Source organism: Psittacula echo, assembly GCF_963264785.1.
Source record: "Psittacula echo genome assembly, chromosome: 5".
Lineage (NCBI taxonomy): Eukaryota > Metazoa > Chordata > Aves > Psittaciformes > Psittacidae > Psittacula > Psittacula echo.
The window spans coordinates 26,691,535-26,706,363 of NC_137739.1; the positions used below are offsets into that span (position 1 = coordinate 26,691,535).

Genomic DNA, 14,829 nt, shown 5'->3' on the forward strand with positions numbered 1-14,829 from the left:
ATCAAGAATTCTTCATGATGCCATAGTAGTGAACCAAGCATTCAGAATGGTAATAGTTTTATCTAACAACTAAGTTTGGTCTGTTTAACTTTTCTTCACAAAACTGGAATTCCATCTTATCACAGTCCAGTGGTTTAACTGTTCTGGACAAAATCATATAACAGTACAAAAGAAAAAGGGAAGATTATGTTGTAGCTGAAATTCACAAATGCAACGTTTTGCAGAAAATACAAGTAGAGGTACTATGTTGAAATCTTTTTCTTTTTTTTTTGCTAGAGCTATATTTCTCATATATTTTAGTCATAAATAAATCTAGATTAATCTAGCAAGTACTAAGTGTAATTACAGAATCAATTATAGAAACCAAAGACAGCCATACATTAGAATTATGATATTCTGTAAGCTAGTAAGGCTTCTTCCACATTTTCAATAAAAACATATATTACTTGTACTGTTTTTACTAGAAGGCTCTGTAATGAAAGAGAGTGGCAGAAGGTGCAAGCAGTTTTAGCTTTGTAAAAGTAAAAAGGTGCACTGTGCCCATCTTTACAGAGAGCCAGGTTAACGGTATACAGAACACAGCTAAAAGGTTGTGTGCTACATGAACAGGTGCAAAAGCCTGCTATGGATCCAATACTATAGATTTCCTAAAACTTAGAGTTTACTGTGTGCTTAAAAATCTTACTACTTATTTTGACACAGGAAATGAACAAGTCGTACTAAGTAAATCATGCCCTTGAGGTAGAAAATATGACTGGACTATTTTTCCTTTGTGTATCACAGGTGGATGCATATAATCCATCTAGAACCAAACCAACAACCAACAAAACCCAACACAAACCTGAAAAGAACCAACACAAATCAAATCACCAAAAATCATGGGAAAGTTTTCCATGGTGAGTGAAAGCACAAGCTGTGGAGCTGCGAAAATAAAATAATTTTATACATACAAATGTGTATTTTCTTGTACTCTGAAATTAAAAAAAAATCATCCGCAGAGTTTTTGCCTTTTTTTTTTTTTCCTTAGTAGCTTTCTGTCATTCATAAGATCACCAGTAGCATTCAGAACCCTATAAATTAAATTGAATCTGGAAAATAATTTTATCAGTTTTGAGGGCATGCTAAGAAAGAGTGATAAGGCTGTAAACCCATTCCTTTGATGTGTTGTTCAGCCAACGCTTAGGGACATGGTTTCAGAAACACTTCAAGCCAGCAAAAGTCAAGTGTCAAAGAAGAAACGGTCTTGCTCCTTCAATGTCTTTTCCTTTTGCCAGCTGATCCAAGCTAAAACTTCCCCCTTCTTTGGTAAAATGTAGTTTTGATCAATTCAAAATTTTCATTCTGCTTTCTCTCAAGGCCACACAAATCCACATGCCAGCATGAAGTTACAGGACTGGAAAAGCAACCAGCACAGGTAGATGTAACCACTTCCCAAGACAGAGCTGACACCTTACACAAACTTTAACTGTACCCAAAATTATATCTTATTACCCTCTTCCTAGATCAGTACAACTCTCTTGTACTCTTTCAGGCCTTGAGCTGTTCCTTTAAGCAGCAGAATAAAGGACACCTTTTTCTTGGCCAGATCTAATTTTCACAGTGGTTGAAAAGAATCCTACCACATTGAATATGTAAAGTTCAAATCCTAAAATAAATGTTACTGAAAAGGAAGTAATGCCACAGTCCTTTAAGCTAGGATTTAGGAACTGGACTTTTAAGCAGACAATGTTAAGAGGAAACTACAAGCTCTTTAGATAACATTTTTTTTCACAAATCTCACATGACTAAACCTGTGCAGAATAGACCTCAGTTTAACATGTTTTACCGTTGTACATATTTAACACCCCATCACATACTTGCAATTTCATTAAAACTGGAGATTAGTTTATTTTTATGCATAAATGTTGAATGGCATTCACTAACTTCATATTCCCATTAAGAACAAATGTGTGAGATCATCCAGGTCTGAGTCAAAGTAATGGCTGTGATAACAGCTGACAGCCCAATTAAGATTTTGGTACTATGGACAGTCATTGCCACTCCAGCACTGACGCTACAGAGGAAAGAAGTTTGAACCCACAAATTGTCAGAGCTGCTAGAGGTCAGCCAAGTCTCCAAGGCAGATTAAATCAGCTTTGTAAGTTGTCCCAACTTGTGCTGCAGATATCATGACTTCTTTCAGCTATGTAGCAAGTGAAAACAGCCTGACAATCCTTCTTCCAAACTCTTCTAAGTATCAAAGTTTTCTCATTGCTTTGTATCTCTCATAGGTCCCTTCAGCTCAGACACATCCCCCAGCAAGGGAAAACACTTGACTGCTTTAAGATCACTTTTGCAAGGGTTACTCTAAGTACAAGATAATCACAGTGAAATGAAGCTACCTCAGGGCGCTTACTGCATTCAAGCACTTCTTTTCTCTTCTCTTGCAGAGTGACCCAAAAGATGAGCCCACAGCCCTTCACAAACTGAAGGCGTGCTGAACAAGTGCCATTATAGATACAGTTCAGAAATGCACTCTCTCACTATGTAACTTTCCAGAAACGTTTTATAAGCAAACTGTCAAAATAGAGGTTATTGGAGAAGGGTTGGGTTTGTTTGCTTTTCTATATTGTTTATTTTCAACTCAGTTTTCACAGAAATTCTGCAGTTTGAGGAAAAAGGAATGTCTTTCTACTATATACAACTTATATTTATAAACCTGTATTTACAAATAAACAACCCCACTTTTTTTTTTTCTCATAGAATCACAGAATCAGCCAGGTTGGAAAAGAGCTTTAAGATCATCAAGTCCAACCATTTCTCCCAGCACTGCCAAGGCCACCATGAAGCCATGTTGTTAAGGGCCTCATGTACGCAGCTTTTGAACACTTCCAGGGATGGTGATTTCACCACTTCTCTGGGAAGCCTGTTTGCAAAATAAGATACTGGCGCAGCAGTATCTTATCAGTGCTGCATCACCATGTGAATATTAAAATGCTAAGAAATTACATTCCAGTTCAGTTTTCCACCACCATTCAGAATAAGATGGTCAAATACTAAACAACCAACAAGAAATTCAGAAATAACCACAATAAAGACATTTCCTGGTGAACTGAGGAAGCCAGATTAAGTTTCAGTTGACCCCTTCTGCTAACCTAACAGTATTTTATTTAAAATTCATCACCTATGACCTTAAGAATCAAGGGTACAGCTGAAAAAAAAACATGGATCAAGCAATATGTTTGATTACTGGTATCCATAAATCACTATCAGTTTATCTTGCACACCTCTCATACTCCCAAATTGCACTATGTAAAATTTTCTTAAACATTTTTCTTTTCTCACCTCTCAAATTAGTTACCCTCAGAGAATTCTCAGTAATGAATTATTACTGTTTTTTTAACCAAAGCTAATTTACTGTGAGGCTTAAAAAAGAATAAATTCTAAAACTCCCAAATTTTTATGTTTACAATATATTACAATAAAAGTATCATAGAATCGACTAGGTTGGAAAAGACCTTTAAGATCATCAAATCCAACCTTTACCCTAGGACTGTCAAGTCCACCACTAAACCGTTTTGATGAATGTCCCTTTTTTTGTTGCATACAAATTATTCATCCTTCTCTAAAGGCACTGTACTGTTGAAGAGTACTCAGTGAAGGCAGTTATCCTCAGACATCCATGGCTATGATGATTTTAGCATTCTAACAAATATGGCAAATATTTCCTTCTACAGAGGAAAGTTATCACCACTTACAACTTCCAATATTTTTCCACTACTCTTCCATCCATCAAATATTTGAGATAAAATACATATAGTTTTTATATGTAATATATACATAACCTATCATTTGAATTATGTAGCTAAATAAATATTTCTACATGCCCTAAAACCCAACTGTGATTTAGAAAATGACTTGAGAATTTTCCCATGTTCTGCTTTACTGTCATTGTGTTTCTCAGTCTGCTTTTATGTCAGCAGGCGTTCTGAAATCTGAGATTTCAGTCACTTGAACACCTGATCTTGACACTGAGGTTTGCCATACTATATGGGAAAAGAAAACTTTATTCTTCCCACTATTACATATGTTCAAGACTGCAACTCAAAAATGTACTTGGCAAATAGTAGTTTCTGGATAGATGAGGGCAGAAAAGAGTTTAATGGTCAGTCAACTTCTTTGTCCATAGTATCACTATTATCTAATGTCTCAGTTGCCCTGTCACAAAATTCCCCCATTTCTGATGGAGATTCAGTTACAGCAGCTACCAGCTTGCTTCTATGGCAACCACTTGTCATATTCTATCTCACTGACTAAACTGAAATCAGCACTGCCATCTTTCCATACCAAAGGGGAGAAGCAATGGCAACAGAGCACAGGAAGAAGAAAGACTAATCATCATTAAAGAGAAACAAGTAGGATGCTGTAGACGTAAATAAAAATTCCCAAGTTATAAAAACTGTTCAGAACTGCTCCAATTTTAATTGGCATTCATGTGAAGTACCTGTGTATAACAAGGAAGCATAAAACTAATGTAGGCATTAGTCATAGAATGAAGAACAGTGCTGCTGCTTGTTCATTACTATTAATACTACAGCAGTTTACAGAAGTCCCAAAGAATCCCACTTACACAATCAGAAATCCACACTATACTTACTTCCTTCAGATTACTTATTTCAATCTCTTGTCTTTTATTCACTGATGTTAGTTTCTTATTGAGCTGCATCGCTTCCTGTACTTTAAACAAAAGTTCAAACATGTCAATACTTCCATAGTTGAATATTTATGACTGCAATGTATGTGTATATAATTTATAACATAATTAAACATCTTTGTAGAAAGGAGAACAAGACTGAAAATATGACTGTACTTTTTCTGTTTAGTGTGATACTACACTGGAGGATTACACCAGGTAGTACCAGTTGTTCTATACCTCGAACTATGAGTTAGGACTCTTCTGTGTGTTGGTTTGTCCTTTTTATTTTTTTTAAATTGTAATTTAAGTTTTAGTATCAGTTGGTGTCACTTTATTAGGATCACTTCTCCATGAGCTTTTAATCTGAGGGTTTGGGTTTTTTTTTTAACAAAGGCTTTGCTTATAGGTTTTTGATGAGTTTAATTATTTTCAGAGGAACACAGGACATAATGGACCACATCACATTCAAATGGACTGCAGTACATTCAAATAATTAACAGATGTACAGTTATATGCATACAGGACACAGAAGACAGCAATCAGCAGAGGATAATGGAGAGGAAAACTCTAAGAGCCATCTCTGGCCCTTTTGAAAGGGAAGGCAATTCTCTCTTAGACTTCATACAGGCCAAGGTATCTCTGAGAAATTGCTTGAAGTTTCATAATTAAAAGCTAAAGATATTCACTGCTCCCTGTACTTTTTCAGTCTCCTCTATTCAATCATAGGATTTTGATCCTCTGAGGTCTCTTCAGCCTTTGCTATTCCCCGATTCCTCTTCGTTCACTCCTAATCTTTTTTTCTTTATTTATTCAAAAAGCTTTGGGCACAAGAATACATGTGAAGTACAAGAACCCAAGACACTCCATCACACCCATAAAGCCTTTTCTGTTAAAGATGGTAAGCATCCTGGGGAAGAGTGGACAACAGCCTTATAGTACAATAAGCAATTTTGCAGGTTTATATAAGAATATGTGCTTAACAAATGAAAACACTTAAGAATGTAACAAATATCTGATACAATGAAGGAAAAAAAAATTAAATCAAGCAGACAAAAATCAGAAAAACTCTCTCCTATCTTTCCACAGGACTCATGTGTTGATTCTCTAGCTTTAAAATACTAATGGTGGTTAGACATTGGTTAGACAAAGCTTTAGATTTATTATAAAGGGTGGCATTTTTCCTATACAGTAGCACTATAGCACATCAATGTTACACTGTCTTGTGTCCCTACATACTGCTTTAATAAAGCAGATAAAGCACCAGTTTATAAATTTAAACAATTTGCATACACAATGGCTGGGATACTTCCTGTCTGACTTTTCCACTGACCACAGTTCCTTGCTCAGAATTTACAAGTTACCTACTAAGCCTATTGCACATCTTACATACTACGATGCAAATCGCATTATCTCTGCAGTAAAAGGCACACAAGTAGTTGTCAAAGAAGCAAACTGGTGAAGGGATTGGATTCTTGAACAAAACCAGTAACATTTAAATCTTTTTTTTTACAGGTTCATTTTGAAATTACTGATAAATATGAGTAGAAACATGGCAAAAGGCATTTATGTACGGTTCAAATAGTGTAAATACTGAGAGTAAATGTTATTTTTCCATGAAATTACAAAAAGACTTTCCTGTATCTGACATAATAGAAAAGCCCTGTCCAGTATAAATAAAAGGAAAACACAGCAGTGTTTCCTCTTACTTTGTTTTTAATATTAAATATTAGCCTATAAAAAAAAATACAAAAAGTAACTTGAGGTACTGAAATATCACAAATACACATTGAACACGTTACCAGTTCATTCAAACTAAACTAATAAACAAAAACTATTTGGTTTCAGGCTGAAAAATAACCCCCAAACTTACAAGCTTTGGTATTTGAAAAGTTTGTTTGGGTTTTTGCTTGTTTTGAGTTATACAACTACTTCACCCTTTCCTTATAAAAACAAAACAAAACAAAACAAAAACAAACTTCTTTTTATGTCCTGTTTACATGAATGAAAACCCCAGGCACACAAACCAATACACAAGTTCATATTCTACACATAGACAGGGATGCCTGCATAGAAATTTATCACTTTGTTGTAAGAAACAAGGATTTATCTCTCAAATTAATAGGTACAAAACTTTTTTAAATGAGGTATTTTTATTACTTGAGGTTATCAGCTTTATTATTTTGCAGATAAAAGTTGCATATTCATATAATAAAAGTATGTGGAATAATATTTACGTGTGTTAGCAGGTTCACAGATAATTTTATGTTTCAATATAGTGACAGGGATATGATAAAGATTTATAAGACTTAAACCACCATGTAGTCAGAATCTACATAACAATATCAACATAAAACTCTTCTTATCACCCTATTTATTTACTGAACTGGTTTTAAGATTTTATATGTTTTGTACAAGAAAATAATTTTTATTATTTCATTAATGTTTTCTGTCCATTTCCCAACCTTAAACCTACTTTAAAAAGCATTCATTTTCCCCTACTTGCTAATTCCTTTACTTTCGCCCCCTCATTTGTGCTGGTACAACTGTTTAAGTTGATTATGCTGAATGGCAACAGGGAGCTGATGCGCTGCTTTGTTGTTTTGAACACAAATCAATTCTTCAATATAATTTACTATGTGACCACACATAGTAGTAGCAGTGAATCAGCAAAGAGCAGAAGAGGTACAGGGCCTGTGCTGCTAAACCTGGCTCTGTCACAGAAAAAAAATGCTGATGAAGCTACTGAGATCCAGTAATAGTCAGTTGTAATATTTGATGCTTGGCATGAGGCAGCTACTGTTCTTCTAAACTGCCAGGTGTCTACAACTCACTGTCATCAATATACAGCAAAGAAAACAAATGCTGGAGGACACTGAAGACATACATACCACTGTGCTCCAGTTTTCCATGAACACCTTTTATGATTCCAAACTGACATGCAATAGCAGCATAACACTTCTCAACTTCATTCAGTTTCTTGTGATGTTGCTCTTTTGCTGTTGAGTGCATCTGTAATTTTTGATCCTGTTAGAAACATAAATGGAGCACCTACTTAATGATAATAACTAGCATATATCAATCAACTCACCAAATACTTTTTACAATAACAGTGTAAATGCAAAATCATTCCCAGAATTTCTCAACTACCTATTTTACATCTAGTGATCAGTTCCCATCTCCAGACAGTGCCTCGTCTCAAAGACCTGCACACCTGTAGCTTACATTATCAAAAAAGCACTTTAATATATATTCATGTGTTCTCTAGGAGACTTTCATGTAAACATCTGCAGAACTGTATTAACTGTTTTCAAATCCCAATTTCAAGTTTTCCTGTTATGTGGCTTAAACATGTTATTTCCTCCACCACTAGCCTAACACTGTAACGCTGCCTATGCCTCCTCCTGCACTAACATGAAGTACAGCATTACATTCACACATTCCTTTGATGAAAGATGTCCATGCAGTTTAATACAGCCTCCACCCCACATCTGCTATTTAGACCGGGACAGTACCTGCCTATGTCTTTGGCTGCAGATTCAAAACAATATAGTTTTGAATACTGCACACAAAGAGTTGTGGTCAATGGCTCGATGTCCGGCTGGAGACCAGTAACGAGTGGTGTCCCTCAGGGATCAGTGTTGGGACCGGTCTTGTTCAACATCTTTGTCGGTGACATGGACAGTGGGATTGAGTGCACCCTCAGCAAGTTTGCCGATGACACCAAGCTGTGTGGTTCAGTTGATACACTGGAGGGAAGGGACGCCATCCAGAGGGACCTTGACACGCTTGTGAGGTGGGCTGATGCCAACCTCATGAAGTCTGACCATGCCAAGTGCAAGGTCCTACACCTGGGTCAGAGCAATCCCAGGCACAGCTACAGGTTGGGCAGAGAAGAGATTCAGAGCAGCCCTGCAGAGAAGGACTTGGGGGTGTTGGTTGATGAGAAAATGAACATGAGCCGGCTTCAGTGTGCACTCGCAGCCCAGAAAGCCAACCGTATCCTGGGCTGCATCAAGAGCAGCGTGACCAGCAGGTCGAAGGAGGTAATCCTGCCCCTCTACTCTGCTCTCGTGGAGTATTGAATGCAGTTCTGGTGTCCTCAACATAAAAAGGACATGGAACTGTTGGAACAAGTCCAGAGGAGGGCCATGAGGATGATCAGGGGACTGGAGCACCTCCTGTATGAAGACAGGCTGAGAAAGTTGGGGCTGTTCAGCCTGGAGAAGAGAAGGCTGCGTGGAGACCTCACAGCAGCCTTCCAGTATCTGAAGGGGGCCTACAAGGATGCTGGAGAGGGACTATTCATCAGGGACTGTAGTGACAGGACAAAGAGTAATGGGTTCAAACTTAAACAGGGAAAGTTTAGATTGGATATAAGGAAGAAATTCTTTACTGTGAGGGTGGTGAGGCACTGGAATGGGTTGCCCAGGGAGGTTGTGAATGCTTCATCCCTGGCAGTGTTCAAGGCCAGGTTGGATGAGGCCTTGGGTGACATGGTTTAGTGTGAGGTGTCCCTGCCCATGGCAGGAGGGTTGGAACTAGATGATCTTATGGTCCTTTCCAACCCTAACTATTCTATGATTCTATGAATCTATATTCAAAATCTGTATCTGTAGCTTCAGCTCTACATGTTTGTACCTCATTGCCCTAGCTGCTTATTTGTTCCTACTGTAGTATTCAACAAAATATACCATGCTTTTGGGTCACAGCTAAAAAATCACAGCTACCACAACCCACTGCCCCCGCACCTTCAGAGAGAAGCACAGGGTAGAAATGAGTAAGTGACTGCAGACAGGTATGAGTAGGAGCTCCTTAAACTTCGGCAACAGTGCTAGTGTATGCAGCATGAAAATAAGGCCTATAGACATTTATTGTCTCCTGGTACACAACACGAGCAATCTATTACGCAATCAGTGTTAGTCTCCTTTGTAAAGCCACTAAGAAAAGCACTGTCTTCCTCTTACAGTTTTAAAACTGTCATTTTTAACAATTAGGACAGAATATGTGTGTTTGACGCATCTAAATAAAAGAATTTCAACATACTTGCTAAAGAACAGAACTGTATCAACTACTTCCAAAGAGTATTGGTGACCTTCATTTAGATTAGTGAAACTAATGCAGATTGATACTCCAAGCTTCCTACAAAAGTACAGGTAACCTTTTAATGAGTAGTTATTAATTCCTCAGTATCAATTGCAGTTGTAATATCTTGAAATATTACAAATTTACTTTTACTTTATGATTCTGTATCTGTAGTAAGTTACATATTTACTTTTCAAAGCATCTAACACTTTATTTTTACTTCTGTTAACATCCTGGCCTAAGTAATATCTTACAGTAATGAATACCTTAAAGTAATTAACCAAAATGTATTTAAGTTTCATGAATTTTACCAATCTCACACTTTGTGAGGGGGTGATTGAAAACAGATATTCACAGGAAACTGTACTGACACATGCCATTGATTTATTTTTTTTTAAAGAAAGTTATTTGTTTTCCTTCCTTCAATATATATTTGTGTTCCTCTTTATATTGTATTTCTGTTAATAGCTTTGTAGGAATATTTGGTCAATTTAAGTTTTCTCCAAAGAGAGTGGGTTAAATTAACTCCTCAGAAAACATATCCATTTATTTAGACATCTAATCTATTTCTAATCTACAGGAAAGCAACACAGCAAATATCTGTAAATTCAAGTTACACAGGGATGAATGTGGCCCAGTGTCCGGCTTGTGTAAGGCTCCATTTCCATACAGTAACAAATGCAATACATGTCCAAGCATCAGAGGGTAATAAAAGCTGATGGTAATCAAAAGAAATGATCAACATAAGGCTAGCAAAACAGGATATACAATACAAATTTCTCATGTTTTATAAGGTATGAAATTAAACACACTGCGGCAAACGGAAAGTCATAATGGAAGCACTGGTAAAGAAAAACCATCACTTACAGAATCATTGCAAGGAATGCAGGTTGTGAATGTTCATGTACTTTGGCTTTTTCCTAACCATAAGTTAACAGTTGAAGAACTATCCTTACTAATGCTAGGATGTGGATTTTATGACTAAAAAAAAAATAATATCCAAATTTAAAATTACATTTCTGTTTCCTGATAGCCATTCAGGTCTACTTATTCTTAGAGATCAATGAACAGGAAGGCATCACTAACTGGGCATTCAAAGAGGTTTCTTTTATATGGATTTTTCTTACTGCTCTCCCAATTCCTTTCTTAAGTCAGCAAAACAGTGTTAGTTCCTCCTCCTCACTAGAAAAGTAGAAATATGCTTTGTTATTTCCCAGGGCTCTTTCAAGTGAGAAAAGGAACTGGCCTGCTATATCCTCAAGAGTTTTATTAAGGGCTCAGCACTTGCCTAAATACGATTTTTGATGGCAAGCTGCTCTCCAGACTTAGTGCACAGTAAAATAAAAGCCTGAGTATGTGATTCTTCTATTCACAGTGAAGAGGTCTTAAAACATTCTTCTATGGAAGACAATCAAGAAACATCAGGAGACATTGCAGGATAGGGAGGGGATGACCCTGGAGCTGGAGTAAGACCCACAGGATGTTGGTTGTTCTTCCTGATGTCTGATACTGCGAGAACAGGAATTATTGCCCTGCCCTTCACCAGTAATAAAGATAAGCTGGGACGGAGAGTGGAATTGATTGTGGCCATATGGTTTGTTGAGGTACAATGATTTCTTGGAGGAACTAGACCAGAGAAATAGCTCAGGGTCAGGTAGGTGACTGGAGGAAGACCAAGAGGGAATTGTTCATATCTCAAAGATACTCTGGAAATTGAGTCACTAGTCAGAGTTACTCAGTGAAGCAGAAGGTGGTAATTGAGAGGTGAAAGTGTCACAGAAACAAAGGAGATGTAATGGCATGGAGTTCTAGGGCAAGATCATGTGAAAATTATGCAAAGGGTTACCAAGTGTAAATCTTCAACATAAGAAATATTTTCCAAAATAGTTGCTTTAGTTCCCACCATTTTTCTACTTTAAAATACTTATTTTTATTTATACTGCATTACTGCTCCCTCACTGTATTTTTAAATAACATAGTATATTATAGGCAAATTCCTAAAAGATGTGGAAAGAAAATAAATACAACATCCCTAACTTAGATTATTAAGATGACTTTTAAAATTACATTTACTTAACATTTTGCAGTAATTAATTTTTCAGTCATTTGGCAACTACATCTGTATTAGAAAATGAAATGGTGGCAAGGAAGCTCTCAGGAAATGCCTACACTGACATTAAAATATCCCTGGCCCATTTTGGCTTGTGCCAAGTAGCACTCATGTAAGCAGTTCATGGGCACAGTTCAGGAGACTGTCTGCTGGGAACAATGTGAGTTATTTGGATGCAGCTTCCCTCTGTATTGAAGGGCACTAGAGTTTAATGAACCTAGACCGTTTCCTATCGCTTGACTGCAGATCCTCTAAATGGTTTCACAAACATTTAGTTTACCAATATCAACACAGTCAGCAAGCGAAACTAGACAAATTACTAGTCATTCACAGAGGTAGTCACCCTACCTATATTACTCATTAATACTGATGCACTGAATCACTACCTGGTAGACAGTGATGTCTCCCCACTGACTACACAGAGATCTCACACTCCACATTTGCTCCTTTGAACTGCACACAAGATTTGGTCTCTAAACCAGCCAGCACTAACCTTAACCTTGTTCTTGTTGGGTTTTCTATTTTATCACAGTTACATGTATTTAAGATTTAGGCACTGTAGAAGACAAATAATTCTAAATGCTCAGTCTCTCAGACATGCCCAGGATCAGACAACTCAAGTTAACAAGGGAACACATGAACAGATGCTACACTCAGAGTTGTAGCATTCTACATTTTATCACCTGCTACAAAATTAATGAAGGAAGAAACTAAGACCTGACCAGGGTGATATTCCTCCAGTTATTTCTTTATTTCAGCAGCAAGAAAAAGAATACAATACAGACCCCACACTCAAACATATCCTATCAAGACAGCTAGATTTGTAGTAATTACCGTGCAGCCTCCTGACTGCCCAAGTGTTACTTTCCATATGCAGTGAGGTGCAAAGTGACTATACCACACACAATAATCGACACTTCCATTGTTGAAACAAAGGAAAGATGGAAGAAAAAGAAATCCTGTATTTCTTTGTCTCTCTACAGTCTTTCAATATGAAGCAAAACCTTCCACTATTTCAAATTCTAGCATCTATCCTAAGAACTGTATCAGCACTACAATTTCCCCATAAACTTAATGGGATAGCATGCTACAGTATGGTGTACATGCAAAATATTAACATTGCATATACTAAAGAACAGGATTTCTCAGCACATAAAAAAGCTTTATTATTGACTGGCAGGGTTTCTAAGGTGCCAGATATAAACTAAACAGCACATCTGCTTACTTTCAAAACACTAGCCAGGGCATGGTCTAATCTGTCCTTAACAAACTTAAAATTGAAATAGAAATGGGTCACAGATAAATGCACATTTGGAATTTCATCCATTTTACTTCTAACCATTTTGCCATTTGTGGTAACTAAGACGGTCTACATGGGTTACCACTACCTTGATCCCTAGAACATACCATTTATTTCAGTGCAACTACACAGGGAGTAAAGCTGATGGAATTTGGCTTTGGTCTAAAACTGTATTAGCCTGCTACTGCATAGGGTTGTATTGCTTCTGTTTACCTTGTGTTTTTCTGTTTTCACCATTTCATATCATAACATTTTCTATAAATACGGCCATACATGTTATGTTTCATGTACATGCAAAATACAATTTCTAATATCTTGTCCCCCACTGAGGAGTATTTTTAATAACCATTCTCTGTATCATACTACTTTAAGGATTTCAGCATTTTCAAACAGCAAAAAGTTTATTAAACGTAAAATCTATGAACATAAGAAGGGAAGATATTTGTTTAAGCAGTATAGATACATTTCCAGCTTACAGAAAAGGTGTAGTGATTTAAATATTCTCATTCATATGGAAGACTGAGCTTGCAAGTTAGGAAAGAAAGGCAATATGTGAAATGACCTAAATGTAAGTTCAATAATTCGTATACTTTAAACACATTTTTTGACCAGATGTATTTTAAGAATAACTACAAGTAAAAAGTGAAGTAAGACAAAACACATTTTATGTTGCCTTTGATCTTTAACTTGTAGCCTTATCTCCCAGGTCAGAGGGCACATTATTCAATTTCACCATATTTTGTGTAAAACCACTGTAGCGTTGAAGATGACTTTCAGTACAAATGTCATGGTACTTAAAGCTAAACTGGACCCTAGTTTTTTGAGCTTCTTAATTAAAATCACAGTTTGTAATGGTCTGACAATATTATCTTTATTCTTTCCAGTTGAGCAGCAGCAGAATTTTCACAGCATTTATTCAATCAAGCTTAGCAATGTTTCTGCAGCTCACTCTTTTACTTCCTAAAACACACAACAGGGTTCAGAGTGACTGTGCTGTCACTCTACATAAATTTATTCTCTGTGTCAAAGGGAGTAAGCTAGACTGGATGAAATCTAAACTGTTCAGGGGAACTGTCGTTAAGAAGTAATTCTAAGGAGTGAAAAGTGTGAGAGGAAAAACATCAGGTTTTCCTAAAAAAGAAACCTGCTTAGAATTCTTCAGTACTTCTTTGAGTTGAATATGATAGATCCTATAAGCATAAGGGTAATATAATTACATTATTCAAATCACAGTCTGAAAAAAATCTTCACTCTAACCTATAGAGAGAACAAATGTACCAATTACACTTTAATCCAGTGAGAAAAAATTCTGCATGCTAAACAGCGGCTGCCACATTACGAAAACCTAAAAAAGACTGGATTTGAAGGTTTTTCAGATTCAAAGCTGATATTGCCTCTTTTGGTTATTTGTAATAATTATCACGCATTATTTAAGCATTAGAGATGGTTAGTACTTGCATGATACTCTAAGCAGACATTCTCTTTTCATAAAAGCTATACTTTTTTTTTTTTTTTACTTTTACTAATTTCTTACCATTTCATTCAGTTTCTTTTGCAAAGTGTATTTTGAAATCTGTAAAACAAAAGGTAGGTATTCATTGAATTGCAGTTACATTTTTTGTTACAACAACCTGCATATTTAGGTATTCCCATACCTAAGAT

General features: G+C 36.5%; 1 protein-coding gene across 1 annotated transcript in view; it reads right to left on the reverse strand.

The window, feature by feature from the left end:
- The window catches only part of CCDC73 (coiled-coil domain containing 73), a 54,257-nt gene that overhangs the window by 23,874 nt on the left and 15,554 nt on the right, over positions 1-14,829 (reverse strand). Inside the window, exons 7-9 of the mRNA XM_080618188.1 lie at positions 14,702-14,740; positions 7,564-7,699; positions 4,637-4,716 (exon numbers count right to left, since the gene is read on the reverse strand). Coding sequence (XP_080474314.1) covers positions 4,637-4,716; positions 7,564-7,699; positions 14,702-14,740 — 255 coding nt within the window. The remainder of the gene's footprint in view (positions 1-4,636; positions 4,717-7,563; positions 7,700-14,701; positions 14,741-14,829) is intronic.